The sequence below is a fragment of the Ursus americanus genome, chromosome 9 (assembly GCF_024610735.1).
Source record: "Ursus americanus isolate L20-20 chromosome 9, mUrsAme1.1.p, whole genome shotgun sequence".
NCBI lineage: Eukaryota > Metazoa > Chordata > Mammalia > Carnivora > Ursidae > Ursus > Ursus americanus.
In genome coordinates this window covers 28,782,639-28,798,119 of record NC_142135.1, presented here as the reverse complement: position 1 = coordinate 28,798,119, position 15,481 = coordinate 28,782,639, and the positions used below count along the sequence as shown (strand labels likewise).

General features: G+C 33.7%; 1 protein-coding gene across 15 annotated transcripts in view; it reads left to right on the top strand.

Annotated features, from left to right (window-relative positions):
• Positions 1–15,481, top strand: part of EMC2 (ER membrane protein complex subunit 2) — a 540,022-nt gene that overhangs the window by 36,677 nt on the left and 487,864 nt on the right. For 10 of the 15 annotated variants that reach the window (XR_015725760.1, XR_015725759.1, XR_015725753.1 and 7 more), the window contains exons 11-13: positions 4,653–4,740; positions 6,014–6,076; positions 15,262–15,370. Coding sequence is in view for 2 of the 15 variants with exons in the window: in XM_045805790.2 (XP_045661746.1) it covers positions 4,653–4,739 (87 nt within the window). In the remaining 13 variants the exon portion in view is untranslated. Of the gene's footprint in view, positions 1–4,652; positions 5,056–6,013; positions 8,372–15,261; positions 15,371–15,481 lie in introns of those variants that run through there. The other 5 variants (XR_015725757.1, XR_006781073.2, XR_006781072.2 and 2 more) reach the window with 5 other exon arrangements.

Below are 15,481 nucleotides of genomic sequence, written 5' to 3'. Positions count from 1 at the left end.
CTAGATCCATTCCATTTATAGACTTATAAAAGTCTCAGTGTTCTTTGGAAGGAACTCTAAGAGTGTCAGTGGTACTCTTCAGTATTTGAGTTTTGCATCATAAACTCCTTAGTCCACAGCGATATTGTGCACATCTTTACGGAAGATACGATTTGTCTTCTCTTGACTCTATAGGAAAGGATAGAAAAAAGAACTTTTGCCAGTTTCTATCATTTTAGATACCACTGCAGGAAGATAACGTATCTCTCAGTTGGCCATGTCGGGTTTCTCTGTAGCAACTTCCAATACTCCTCAACCAAACCCATCATGCAAAATTTACTTGCCCCTAGACACCAGTAACAGGTTTTAAATAAAATTTCTTTGTGCTTTTAAAGCTTACATAGTCTGTGCTTTTTCTATAGAGGTTCTGGGTTCTTTCTGTGAATCAGATTCCATAAATATTTGTATCCATAACCTTTTGCTAACTTAGTTAAAATAACAACTTGCTTGTGATTCTGTAGGTAGGCTGTTTGGCTTGGGCTCAGTTGAGTAATTCTGCTCGTCTCGACTGGGCTTATTTATGTTTCTGCACTATGCTAGTGGTTGATGGCCTCACTTAAATATCTGACTTTGGCTGTCTGTCAGCCGGGAGTTCTGGGCCTCGTGTTTCTCATTTGGCAGGCTAACTTGGACTTATTCATGTGGTGGTCTCAGGATTCCAAGAGTAGCAAACAGGCAGACTCCACTGTTCAAGGGCTTTTTGAATCTCTGTCACATATGGCTGATTTTCCATTAAGCAAAGCAAGTCACATGGTCAACCCAGATTAAGGGGCTGTAATACTTCACCTCTTAATGGGAAGAGAAATATGTGGTCATTTGGCAATTTATTAAACTATTGTAAAACTCCATAGTCCCTGCCTTCTGTTTTCATTTATTTTGCCTTTTTCTCTTTATCTGCTTCATTGAGGTATGATTTATAGACAATAACATGCACACATTTTAAATGCATAGTTGAGTTTTGATAAATGTATATTCCCATCTCACCATCACCCCATTCAAGATATGCAGCATTTCTGTCACCCCAGAAAGTCCCTTCTGCCACTCTGCAGTCAGCCCTTCTGACACTGCAGACAAGCACTGATATGATTTTTTTCACTATAAATTAGTTTTGCCTGTACTAGAACTTTATATAAATGAGATCATAGGTTATGTACTCTTTTGTGCCTGGCTTCTTTCACTCAGTATAATGTTTCTGAGATTCATCCATCCAGTGTTCCAATTTATTTATCCTAGTACTTCATCCACTCATGTTATTTTCCACAAATTATGCAAAGGTAAATTTTAGCCCAGTTTATCCCAGTTATTACAGTGGATAAATTATTGATCTTTGAATTTGATAAACAAGTTTTATTATTTGAGTGTGCTTTCTGTTGAGTTTTCTTTAAAATCCATAGGGAATTATGAAAGAAAAGTTTAAGCAAAATCTAACTGTGAAAACAAAAATGCAGGATTTGTGGTTAATGTGGAAAGTACAACTCTCAGAGATTGACATTTTAGTAATTAGATAAATCTCTGGGATCTAATTGAGAATTTTATGACTCATGTCTAGGCATATAAACAAGTATAAAGTATATAATAAATACTTCTTATTGTAATGTTTTTCCAGGCATTTGTAAATTAGAGAAAATGAGATTTTAAGAACTGGTTTTCCTTCTTTCTTTCTACTTAATGAAACAGAATATGGCTACTACTTGTTCTTCAATTAGGTAATTGGTTTAGCATGTTCAGTATAGGCAGGCAAGTTTGATTAATGCTCATGAAAAACTTTAATGTGAACCTACTCACAATAATTTTCCAGATAAATGCTTCTTTAGTACACTGTTAAATTTGTCTGTGCTAGCAATCCATATGTTATTTATGATTGCAGAGGTGATTCTATTACTATCCTTTTGGGAAATGGAAAATTAAATCATGATTTGAGGGAAAAATAGGATTCCGGCTTAATCAGTTAAATTGCCATATAATTCTGGAATAGACAAAATAATTGCATGTCAGGCAAAATTTGAAGTGATAGATTTATATTTCCAACTTTCTTTTTATTTGTTCTGACACAAACAAGTTTGGTTTATTCTAAATTGCACTGGTTGTCAGTAGTGTTGACACACAATCTTAGGTGATTTCTTAAATTAGCTAATTAAAAAAATCACAGGTTTATATTTATTACTATTATGTTTAAGAACAAATCAAGAAAAGTACTGTATTTTAAAATTTTGGCTATGACTTCAGCTCTACAGAAATTTTTCATTATTTTGCTAATTAAAAAATTGGAGTGAATGTTACTATGTGGTATCCTATTTTGCTCAGACCCATCAAAGCTTTTTCTTAGAATTAGGCCTTTAAGTATCTGATTAGGACCATTCCTGTTTACTTTGGATAGGCAGGAGTAAAAGAAAAGGCTTTCTGTTCTTGTTAAGTCCTTGTGAAAGTGAATTTATCAACTGGGTAATAGGAGTAATAACACACTCCACATCCTTTAGTACCGTGGAAATTATGAAAAGGCAGAGTTTTAAATGTTGTGTTATTACCATATTTTGTGATTATGAATTGTATATTTAACATTTGAATTCCTTGAATTAGTAATGTTTTATGAAGGTAAAGTGATGTTGGTTCTTCTAAGAAACTTTTCTTTTCCTCTGGCATTTCTTCTAGAAATCCCCTTTGTTTACTCTGTCAAATCAAGATTCAACCATAGAAGCTAATGGTTTAGGAAGTAGGAGAATCATAATGTTAACCTCCAGCCAGAGAGGTCAGAGGCAGGTTACCAATTCCTGAAGTCTGTTGCTTCTATGATTTTACCTGTGCTTGATCACTTAATCTTTCTCAACAGGTCATGAGAAGTTTGCCAAATTAAGTTAATTACAAAAGAGAAGGAACACATCATAAATCAAGTGCTAAGTGCTTAAGACAGCATTGGTATTTGCAGGGAAGATCAGTCACTTGAAAATATATTGAGTGCTTAGATGTTAATTTGAAAATACTATATTTTGCTAATAGCAAATGTTAGTCAATACTTTAACCAGGGGCAGAGGGAATATAGATATGTATAATAAACCTTCTTTTACCCCCACAAGGAACACTTTCTTAGTAAATTTGTAGTATTCAGTCAAACTGATAAATGATGAGAATTGTCAGTCTAGTTAGAAAATCCATTTGAAATCATCATGGGAAGTTCAACAGTGTTTCCCTTACTGATTATATGCACTATAGTGAATTTAATATGTCATGAATTTGCCTTTAAATATGCAAAGGTGCCATTTCTAGTCCATTGTATTTTGTTTTCATTATAAAATCCAATCCCAATTTGGTTTTATAAAATAAATTACAACTTCATAAACTAGAAATACCTATTTTAAAACATGTTTATATCATTTTAATATGTAGCATGGAGTTTTATTTGACAGCTCCTTACTACAGAAACATGTTATCTTGTCAACTAATTGCAGAAAAATTTAAATAATGTGACTTACTTTCAATAATTTTAGAAATGTCTTGCAACTTTAAAATATTTAATAGAAATTACACTTACATTTGACTTTCGTTGAAATTGTAAATATTTGTTTAGAGGCCTGAGAAGTAGAAATGGTGCACATTTCTGTAGAAATACAAATTTTACTTATAAATTATGCTTTTTATTTCATAAAAGTTTTCTAGTCGAAAGAGGATAGTTTTAAAATCAAATTTATGTTTTTGTAGATAATCACACTACTTAAACATTTAAATTGGCCAATTTTGTGGTGAAATCTTAGTACACTTCAACTAAAAATGAAACCTTAATGAAAATGTAAAGTCCAAATATAGAGCATTGATAAAATAAAGACAACACAAGCAAAAAAGAAGGATATTCCATACTCGTGGGTTGTGAGAATAATAATTGTTAAAAGGTACGTACTACCCAAAGCAGTCTGCAGATTTAATGCAATCCCTATTTTGATACCAACAGCATTTTTCACAGAACTAGAACAAATAATCCTAAATTTGTATGGAACCACAAAAGACCCCGAATAGCCAAAGCAATCTTGAAAAAGAAAAACAAAGCTTGGAGGTATCACAATTCTGGATTTCAAGTTATACTACAGAGCTATGGTAATCAAAACAGTATGGTACTGGCACAAAGATAGACACACAGATCAGTGGAATAGGATAGAAAGCCCAGAAACAAACCCATGTTTATATGATTAATTAATCTTTACCAAAAGAGGCAAGAATATGCAATGGGAAAAAGATCTCTTTAACAAAAGGTGGGAAAACTGGATGGACAGCCACATGCAAAAGAATGAAATTGGACCATTTTCTTATACCATACAGAAAAATAAACTCAAAATGCATTAAAGACCTAAATGTGAGATCTGAAACCATAAAAATCCTAGAAGAGAGCGCGGGCAGTAATTTCTCTGACATTGGCCATAGCAACATTTTTCTAGATAGTTCTCTGGAGGTAAGGGAAATAAAAGCAAAGAATTAAACCCAAATTCTGTTTTATTGAAGAAAAGATATTCGATTTCATGCTAGTGATAAAATAGATAATGTTAACTCTCGTTAACAACATGAAGGTAAGATTGTGATATTGAGCCTGCCATGAAATTGAGCCTAATTGCTTTTTTTTTTTAAATTAGTTTGCAGGTCGAAGTAAGAAGGAAACTAAATACTCTCTTAAGGCAGTCGAAGACATGTTGGAAACACTGCAGATCACCCAGTCTTAAGGTTTCAAACTCTTTCACGTTACATTTCACAACTGCACAATTGAACTTAATGGCCTGTGACTTATTTACTAAATGCCTAGTGCTATTTATATACTAATCTTTTGTTAAGAGGGCAATTGTAAAGATTGTTTATATAAACCTAAAAATGCCTTTTATTGCTAAGCAGGAAGATGGAGAAAGTCCCCGGAAGAGAGATTTAACAAGATTCATATTGACTGTACATCATTCTCTTCATATCCCACATAAATAACTTCTTTTAAACCACAACCTGATGTAGAAATCCCATAAATAAATCATGTGATTTATTAAACTTGCATATGAAGATTCTAGATTCTTTTTGTTATACTTAAATAGTGAATATGTTGTTTTAGAATTCAGTTTCTAATTAACTCCTTTTTATTTGTGATAAATACATAGCATGCATTGCTGACAAGCAAAATGTTGGCAAATTTATATTGATTCTATTTACAGTGTCAGGTTGGATTTTGCTATGCATTCCAGTAGGCTATTGTTTTATGTGCTATAATGTTATTCTGATAAATCTTGCTTACTAATGTTCAGTAATACGTCTGTAAAATTTTTGTTTTGCCATAGGACATAATTGAGATTTTTATCTTATAAAAAGCTTTAAGGTTCACGTATGCTATAATGCTATAACCTTTATGAAAGTTAAATTTATTGAACTTCTAAGTATTTTGCATAAAAGAATATTAAGAGAACACAGTAGGGATTAAAGAGGTTTCAGTGGCTGAGTTATTTTTACTTAGGGAAAATAGGAAAATCTAAACTATCTATTGGAGCAATATTTTTACAATTCACATATTTCATTACCTCCTTAGTAATAATAAGAACTTCTTTTTTCCTTTTTCTCTTTTCATGATAAACAACCATTATACTACCTTCAACAGTATTTTGCATGTTTCAGTGGAATAGAAAGAACTTTGAGACACAAATCAGTTTTTAAAATAGGCAACTGGTCATTTAGGGCATGTATTGTTAGTAGTAGTTTGTAATTTACATATAAAAGTTATATGTTCTATGTATTACATACATGTGTAATTACTTACATAAACATAAATAGTTAGTTTACAATGGTATACAGAGACTCCTGCATACTTGCCATTGCTGGATTTAGACATATGGGGTTCATGGAGGACTTGACAACCTGGGAAGTCTTTAGAAGAAAACTATTGTCAATATCAGTTTTTTAATCTTTTGAATAATTCTGTTAGTATATTATTCTCCATATCTGGTCTCTTTCTTTTATTTTGCAGTTCTTTTCATTTTATTCTGCCATGAGAAATGAGCAGATGTGAAATAACTCTCCCCATATAAAGGTACTTCTTATCAACAAATCTTTGTTATCATAAGATGCACTCTTTTTGCCAGTGAATTTAGTAACTGCATTTTCAACATAATCAGCCATCTCAGATTTGTTTGCTATGAAATGCTCATATATTACTCCACTATGTTCTTACTTCAATCTCCTATTAGTCAATAGGGTAGTGTTTACTTTAGCAATTATATTTGTGTAAGATAGTGCCTTGTATAACTGTCAGCCTAAGTTTCACATTATTTTTCTAATTTTAATACCTGCTTGCCAAGAATTTTTTATGAAGTACATTATTAATGTGCAATTTGTAAACCTCAGTTTAAATGTATGGATCATCCTCTTGTGGCCGTTGTTTGCCAAGTGCTTTGAACGGCACTTTTTCCTTGTTAATGATATCTTATGTTGTTCAGGTAGGAGCAGAAATCCCTGCTCTTCTAGGAGATAAGGACCTTACCTTATGTCATCCCTAGGATATGTATCATGATTGATCCAAAACAAGGTGGTTTCATTTCTTATGATCTGTGAGACGCCAAGGCAGAACTTTTTTCAGTGAAGGAGATATTCTGTATTTGTGCTGTCCAATATGGTAGCCACTAACTGTAGCTATTGAGCACTTGAAATATGGTCAGTAGAACTGAGACATTGAATTTTTAATTTAATTTAATTTTAATTTTAATAGCTGCATGTGACTCATGGCCACCATAGTGGGTAGTACAAATATCTAAAGTGTGGGCATATGACCTATTTAAGGCTAATAAAAGGGTCTATGGGACTTTTTTGGGAAGGGTCTTCCTTTCAAATTAAAAAGTCAGAGCTTTGTGAAGTGAGGCTTTTTGCCTCTTTCTACTTCAGGCCATGAGTGTCAACAACATGCCTAGAGGTACAACAGCCATCTTACAACTACAAAACAATAAATAGGAAAATGAAAGCTACTTTTCAGAGATGGCTTTGTAGAAAGATTAGAGGGAGCCTCGTCCCTGATGGCTTGTTGAACACCTGAACCAACATGAGCACTTGCCAACCTCTGCACTTATTACATGAGAAAAATAAACTCATGATTAAGACATTGTTTGGATTTTCTGTTATTTTTGCCATGTATGTTTCTGACTAATATATCCATCAGCTTTTTTTTCTTTTTGTATGCAAAACTCTTATTTTGGCTGGGAATGGTGTTTCAGAATGTAATGATTTAAAGTTAAGGCGACAAGTACATATAAAAAAAAAAGTAGTATCTTGTTGCAACTCAGTACACACTATTTAAGCCAATCTTAACGATAGGATAATATTGACTTGGGAGCAGAGGAGGATGTAGAAAAGATAGAAATGGAAGACCGGTGTTTCAGTATGCTGGGAGCATATAATTTTTATTGGTAAATATTTCAAAGAATCTTTTTTTTTTTTTTCTGATGCCACAATCCATTTATTCTCAAAGTAACTTTATTTTACTTTATTTCATAGAACTGTAGGATTTTGGAAGGGACTTTAAAGATGAATTAGTTATATTCCATTTTAGGATGAGAATCAAGGTTCTGAGAAATTAAGCTCTTCTCTGACAGAGCAGGACCAGGATATCAGGGTTTCCCAAGTCAGTGTTCTTTCTAGCATACTCTGAGGCATATGTCTATTCTGTGGTATGTTCTTCCTATTTACAATGAGAAAAATATGAGAAAGATATATCCAAGGGTCATTGTTTATTAGCAGAGCAGGGATTAGAATTCAGATTTTCTGACTTGTAAAATAATTTTTTAGTGGAATAATAAAATCATAATTTCTTTTTAAAGTTGTAATTTCATTTTGAATTAAACTGAACTTAAACTAAATTGCCCATTTATGCTATTACTTCATGTAGTCATTTTGAGAACTATTTCAGACTATTTAGAACTACTTCAAACCTCTTTCACTTTGAGCCTCATAAGATACATCATTATCTCCCTTCTCACTCTTGACAAGTAACCTCTTGTTACAGACTGAGTTGTGTCCCCCCAGTATTCATATGTCGAAGTCCTAACCCCCCAGTACCTCTGAATGTGATTTTATTTGGAGATAGAGTCTTTAAAGTGATAATTAAGGTAAAATTAGGTCATACGGGTGGTCAGTAATCCAATGTGATTGGTATCTTTATAAGAAGAGATTAGGACACAAGTCAACAGAGAAAAACCATGGGAAGACAAAGAGAAGATGCCCATCTACAAGCCAAGGAGTGATTCCACAGAAGAAACCAACCCTCCTGACACCTTGATCTTGGACTTCTGGCCTTTAGAACTGTGATGAAATAAATTTCTGTTTTTTAAGACACCCAGTTCTCTGTGTACTTTGTTAAGGCAGCTGTAGCTAACTAATAGAGCTCTCTTATATTTCACAGAGAAAAACATACCCAGTATCAGACATTTTTGTACCTCATTTCACCTCTTTTTCTCTTGCAGCAGAAGAAAGTAGCCCTGCCCTCTTCTGAATGATTTCCCACCATTGTCCCCCTCGTTTTTTATACTTCAGTCTTACTTTAGTTTCATGAATTTGCCATACTGCCTTCTACCATAGAGCATCCTGCCTTCCCCAAAATGTCACATCATCTCTTTTCTTCACACTTGTCCTTAAACTATTTCTTTTCTTATCTCTTTCTTTCATTTCAACTAAATTCTTGTAGTTCATACTCAAATGTGCTCATTTTGTTACCTTTTAAAAGTGTCTCCCCTCATTTTCACAGTCTACCTTGAGCTACTGCTCCATTTCTGGTTTTTGTTTTTTTGTTTTGTTTTACAGCCTAATTCCTTCAGTTTTCTAAACTTGTATCTGTTCTTCCCCTCCCATTCTTCAGATTGCTCCAGTCTGGCAACCCCCACCCCCACCCACACCATATTCCTTTGAAATAGTTTAGTTCTGTGTCACCAATCTGATGGAAGTTTTCTGTTTATAGAAACTGCGTTCTATTTATTTTATGCTGCATTAAACATTTCAGATCTGTCCATTTTGCTCCATTTTCATTGCCATCACCACCCTAGAACAAGCTATCATCACCTGACTCCTGAATTATAACAGTAGCCAGAAAGCTAGATTTCCTGCATCTTTTTTTTTTTTTTAATATTTTATTTATTTATTTGACAGAGATAGAGACAGCCAGCGAGAGAGGGAACACAAGCAGGGGGAGTGGGAGAGGAAGAAGCAGGCTTCCAGCGGAGGAGCCTGACGTGGGGCTCGATCCCATAACACCGGGATCACGCTCTGAGCCGAAGGCAGACGCTTAACCACTGTGCCACCCAGGCGCCCCAAGATTTCCTGCATCTTTACTTCTCAGTCTGTTGTTCTCCATTGCAGTTAGAATGTGACTAAACATCACTAATAATGCCTTTATACCCTCCCCCTCATTAAAACTCTTCAGTTGTTTCCCTTTTTTGCTCTATACATGGCCTGTGAGGTTCTATGTAGTATCAGAACCAGGAAGGATGATTCAAATTCCCTGTTGTAAACTGTCTTCCTCTACTTTCCCCTCTATTTCTGAATTTAGCCACATTTAAGTTCCATGGAGTTGTTAATGCTTTCTCTTTCTATAAACTTAATACTCATTCCCTCCATATAGACCAAAGCTTTCCTTGACTCATCTTTGAGGTGAGGCCCCTTTTTTTTTTCCCTACCTGTATTTTTTAAATAATGTTTTATTTTATAATACTTTGACTCACAAGAAGTTGCAAAAACAGTATGGAAGTTCCCATGTACCAACTTCTTCCTATTATCTTTTTTTTTTTTTAAGATTTTATTTATTAGAGCCAACACAAGTGGGGGAAGGGCAGAGGGAGAAGCAGACACCTTGCTGATAAGGGAGCCTGATGTGGGGCTGGCTCCCAGGACCCTGGGATCATGACCTGAGCCAAAGGCAGATGCTTAACCCACTGAGCCACCCAGGGGCCCCTTCCTATTATCTTAGCCACAGTATATTGTCAAACCAGGAAATTGACATTACAGCAATACTGTTAACTAAGTTACTGGCCCTATTTAGATTTCACAATATTTACATGCTCTTTTTCTTTCTGTTTGTAAAATGTTATATCTTGAATTTATGTTATCACTATAAACAGAATCTAGAACCTAACATCACAAAGAAACTCATTCTTGCTACTTAATAGTTACACCTTCATCTAACCCTGATGACCAACATACACTGATCTTATCTCTATCAGTATAATGTAACTTTAAAAGTGTTACATCAATAGAATCATACAACTTATACCCCTTTGAAACTGGCTTTTCACTCAGTATATTGCCTTTTAGATCCATAAGTGTTATTGCTGTGTCAATAGTTTGTTCCTTTTTATTGCTAAATAGTATTCCATTGTATGGAGGTACCTCTGTCTGGTAATCAGTTCAGCGTGGAAAGACCTGAATTGTTTCCACAACCAAGTGGGGTTTAGTCCAGATATGCAGAGCTGTTTTAATATTTGAAATTTTGTGAATGTAATCCATTGTATTCAGAAGAAAATAAGAAAAACCACATGATCATATCAATTGATGTAAAAAAAGTATTTGACAAAAATCAACACCCGTTTATGATGAAAAAAACTAATTTAGCAATAGAAGGAAGCTTCCTTGATCTGATAAAAAAAAAATCTATAAAACTTACATCAGGGATGCCTGGGTTGCTCAGTTAGTTAAGTTTCTACCTTCGGCTCAGGTCATGATCCCAAGGTCCTGGGATCAAGTTCCACATCAGGCTCCTTGCTTAGCTGGGAACCTGCTGCTTCCTATACCTGCCACTCCCCGTGCTTGTGCTCTGTCTGTCTCTCTCAGACAAATAAATCTTAAAAAAATAAAATAAAACATCTAGCATCATCTCGATGAAAGAATACATGCTTTTTTCCTAAGATTGGGAATGAGGCAAGGTTGTGTACTCTTACCACTTCTATTCAACATAGTACTTGATATCTTTGCTGGTGCAGTAAGATTAAAAAAAAAGGGGGGAATAAAAGGCATACAGATTGGAAAGGAAGAAGTAAAGCTGTCTATATTTATAGATAACCTGATGGTCTACATAGAAAATCCCAGGAAATCTCCAAAAACATCCTGAACTAATAAGTGAGTTTTACAAGATCATAGAATACAAGGTCAACAAAAATCAATCATATTTCTATATGTTAGGAATAAACATCATTTACAATTGGTCAAAAATAAAATATTAAGAAATCAAAGAAGACTTAATGGAGAGACATACCATATTCATGGATTGGAAGACAATATAGTAAAGATGTTAATTGTCTCCCAAATGGGCTATAGGTATAGTACAATTAATGTCAAAATCACAGACAGATTCTTTGTAGATAGAACTTTATAAAATTTATATGAAAAGCAAAGGAACTAGAATAGTCTAAAATTTGCAAATGAAAATAAAGTTGGAAAAATCAGACTATCAGATACTGACATATGTAGCTATAGCAATCAAAACAGTGTGGTATTGTTACTGTGTAGTTTTGTCAGAATGATAGACACATAGAACAGTGGAACAGAATAGAGTCCAGAGCAGACCCACACCAGTATGGCCAATTAGTTTTTGAGAGAGATGCATAAGCAACTTAATGAAGGAATTGGTCTGGGACAATTGAATATTCAACAAATGATGTTGAAAAAATTAGACATTCATAGCGGAAAAGGCCCTCAACCTAGACCTCCCACCTTATAAAAAAGTTAATTCAAAATGGGTTATGGATCTAGATGTAACATGTAAAACTACAAAGTATTTAAGAAAAAAAAAACAGGAAGAAATTTCTTTCACCTAGGATTAGGCCAGAATTCTTCAAGTGATGGCAAGGGTGCAATCTTAAAAAAAAAAAAAAAAAAAGAATAAATTGAACTTTGTCAAAAATAAAAACTTGTTCTGAGAATGACCGGTTAAAAGAGATGAAAAGCCATAGACAGAAAATACTTGTAATCATCTATTCAATAAAGAACTTTTAAGATTCTATAAAGAACTTTCAAAATTCAATAAAAAAGGGCAAAAGACACTTGAAGAGGCAGAAATGGCAAATATGCACATGAAAAACGTTCAACATCATTTGCTATTAATAAGGAAGTGCAAATCAAAGCTATAATGACATACCACCCACACCTACTAGAACAGCTAAAAACATACCCATAATTTTATGTGCTGATGATTGTAGGAGCAACTTGGAAATGTCAAATGTTTAGCTACTCTGGAAAAGTTTGTTGTATACTTTTGTATTATATACCTTTCATTGGGAGCATTTATCACCTTAATTATGTTTTCAGATAATTGGGTCCGTCAGTAGATTCTCTAATTATAGGAGGTCAGAGACTATGCCTATATTTGTCCACTTTTTTCATCCCAGGTTCTAGCATACCTGCACATAGTACATATTTCTTTTAATACAAAAAAAATACTGTGCACATCTTGATTTAATTTATTTAACAAATCTTACTTCTAGAAGTAGTTTAGCTTCACTTTGTTTTGTGGTAAAATAAATATAATCAGAAAGTTACCCAAAAATCTAATCTGCATGTTATATGAACAATATAAGACTGCCAATGAGATTATATATACCATATAAATAATAGAAAATACAATGATTAACAATAAAAACTGGAGCCATTCTCAATAAGCTGTAGAAATTCCCCAACTTGTAAGGATATTGCAAATGACCGAAAGAGATTAATGGGCTATTGAAAATTTTAGTTAATGGTTCTCAAAGTATTTTTGAACTTGTTAGAAATACAAATTATTGAGCCTCACCCCAGTCTACTAAATAAGAGACTCAGGATTCAGTCTAGCAATTTGTGTTTTAACAAACCCATCAGGTATTCCTGAAGCCCACTAAAACTTGAAAACCATTTTTCTGTAGTTGACTCAGTTATTGGAGGACTGATTGGAAGAAGCAAGTGATTCTGTGGAGATTTGTATTATTTCCTTTGTTTTTTTAATTATATTTGTGTATAATGTTCTTTGTGTTATCTTCTCCTGCCCCCCCTTTTTTCCCATTTCATTTTGTTTTTTTGCAATTTTATTTTCCCTTGACGCCAAAATAAAGAACTGAGGCATACATGTATGTTTTGTATATTGAATGGAATATTTTTCCCTTTGTAATTTTAAAATTAGTATATATGTTGAAATATATATACATATTTTCTCAGAAGTCAAACTGAATTTATTTGATTTATAGTACTTACCCTCAATAGCTTTTTTAAAAAACTTTTTTATTAAGAGAAAGGAGATGGAAGTGGGTCAGTGGTCTTTAAAAAGAGAAATTCTGTGTATCTACACACAGATGTTCATATATATGCCTCTCTCTCTCTCTTTCTATGTATATATGTATATTTTAATTTATTTTCACACTCAATTGTAATAGCCACAATGGGGGTGTAGATGGTGTGAGCTTTGCATTATAATGGGCAGAGTAGAAAACAAGAATAATATTAAGTCCTCTGTTCTACATTCATTGTTTCTTAGTATAAAAATCCGATTAATAGAAAGATTTTGTTGCTTAAAAAGTTAAATTAGGGGGCACCTGGGTGGCTCAGTCTGTTAAGCATCTGCCTTTGGCTTAGGTCATGATCCCAGAGTCCTGGGATCGAGCCCTGTGTCAGGCTCCCTGCTCAGTGGGGAGCCTGTTTCTCCCTCTCCCTTTGCCCCCTCCCTGCTTGTGTGCGCGCTCGCTGACTCAAATAATTAATTAATTAGTAAATATCTTTATTAAAAAAGTTAAATTAGAACCATATCACAGCAAACCATTCCAGCCACCAATGAATGAATTCCAGTGGGGTCAGTTGCGTGTCTACTGTTTAAGAAAACAAGCATTATCAGAACATACCACATGCGACTCATTTCCAGGTCTTTAGGTCCTGGAAGATTTCCTCTACCTCAAAAAACTGCTGCTACCAAAACAACTTGGAGACAGTAATTTTGGCAACTAAGTCACTGATACAGAAATACCTACTTGCAGATTTCCAAGTAAAATTGAACTTTTCCAAGTATGGAATGGACACTAACTTTGAAGAAATCTGAGTTTATACCTAAGTAACTGGAGAGAGATACTACCAAGAGATCCTTTGTGAATTCAAATCTTTTATAGAGAACTTAAATATTACATGAAAACATGGATAAGAATTATTTGAATATGTGATTGTACCAGGTGAATGACCAAAAAAGATTTATAAAAAAGCATATTCTTTCAAAATCTAGGTAACAATATCTACCATAATATATCAACTCAAAATCAGTTTGAAGTTCTCCAGAGTGTTAACTATAGCCAGTAGTCTTAAGAATTGGACTCAAATGACAACTGATTTTGGATCCAATTTCACTGTGTGTTTTATGTGTCATACTTAGTATGACAGAGAGAACCAGAGACAACACAGTCCATTGGTTGATAATTCCTCAATGTAACCTCCACCCCCACTCTGACCAAAAAAATTACTGGGATAAATGACCATAATTCTTGTGAGGGGAATCAAAGTTGGGAGGTTCCAGATAAAAATGACTGAAGAAGAACTATAAAAATTGCCTTGCTACCAAGAACTTCAAATATATATGATGATTTAAGGGAACTAACAGCAGTTAGGAGATAGACATGATACCAAAGATGTGGTTGTATCATAAGTGGCACCCAAGAATCAGAACTCTGGTGCTTGCTTAAATGCAATCTTATAAATATTAGAATGAGAGGGAGTTTTAAAAAATAAGTTAAAGATGTAAAAATAATTGAATACAATATTGTTTCTCTTTCATTTTGTAGGGTACTGCTCAATATTTCATTTTTCTGCATGAGATTTCTCAAGATTTTTCTACAAGAAGTATTTACTAGTCTAAATAGAATCATAATGGAGTATTTTGTGTTAATAATTATATCCTAATTTAGCTTAGTAACTAAATTTGCACTGAATTTTCTATTAACAGATCTCAAATGTGTGTGAGCTAATATTGGAATTCATATTTTTAGTAGTTATTGATCGGAAATGAAAAACCTTGATTTTCAATTATTTTTTTTCCTCCAACAAGCTTATAGAAGTACGCCACCTAGAGTAAATTTTACAATTTTTAAAGTACAAAACTATTGGGCTGATTTAATGTTATTTTAAACCCCAAAGTAGGCATACCTTAATCAAAATCAAACTAAATAATATAATTGTGGATTTTTTCATATACTTTGTTTTTACATGTGGCTTTTTTCTTTTCTTTTTTTTTTTTTTAAGTAGGCTGCATTCCCAATGTGGAGCCCAGCCTGGGGCTCGAACTCATGATCCTGAGATCAAGCCTGAACTGAAATCAAGAGTCGGACACTTAACTAACAGAGCCACCCAGGTGCCTCTACATATGACTTAATATTGCTGTATATAAGAATATTTTTGTTAATAGTTTCAGAAAAGCAGTTTACTTAATAAGCCCTCTTGAGATGTATGGCAAATCAAGTTC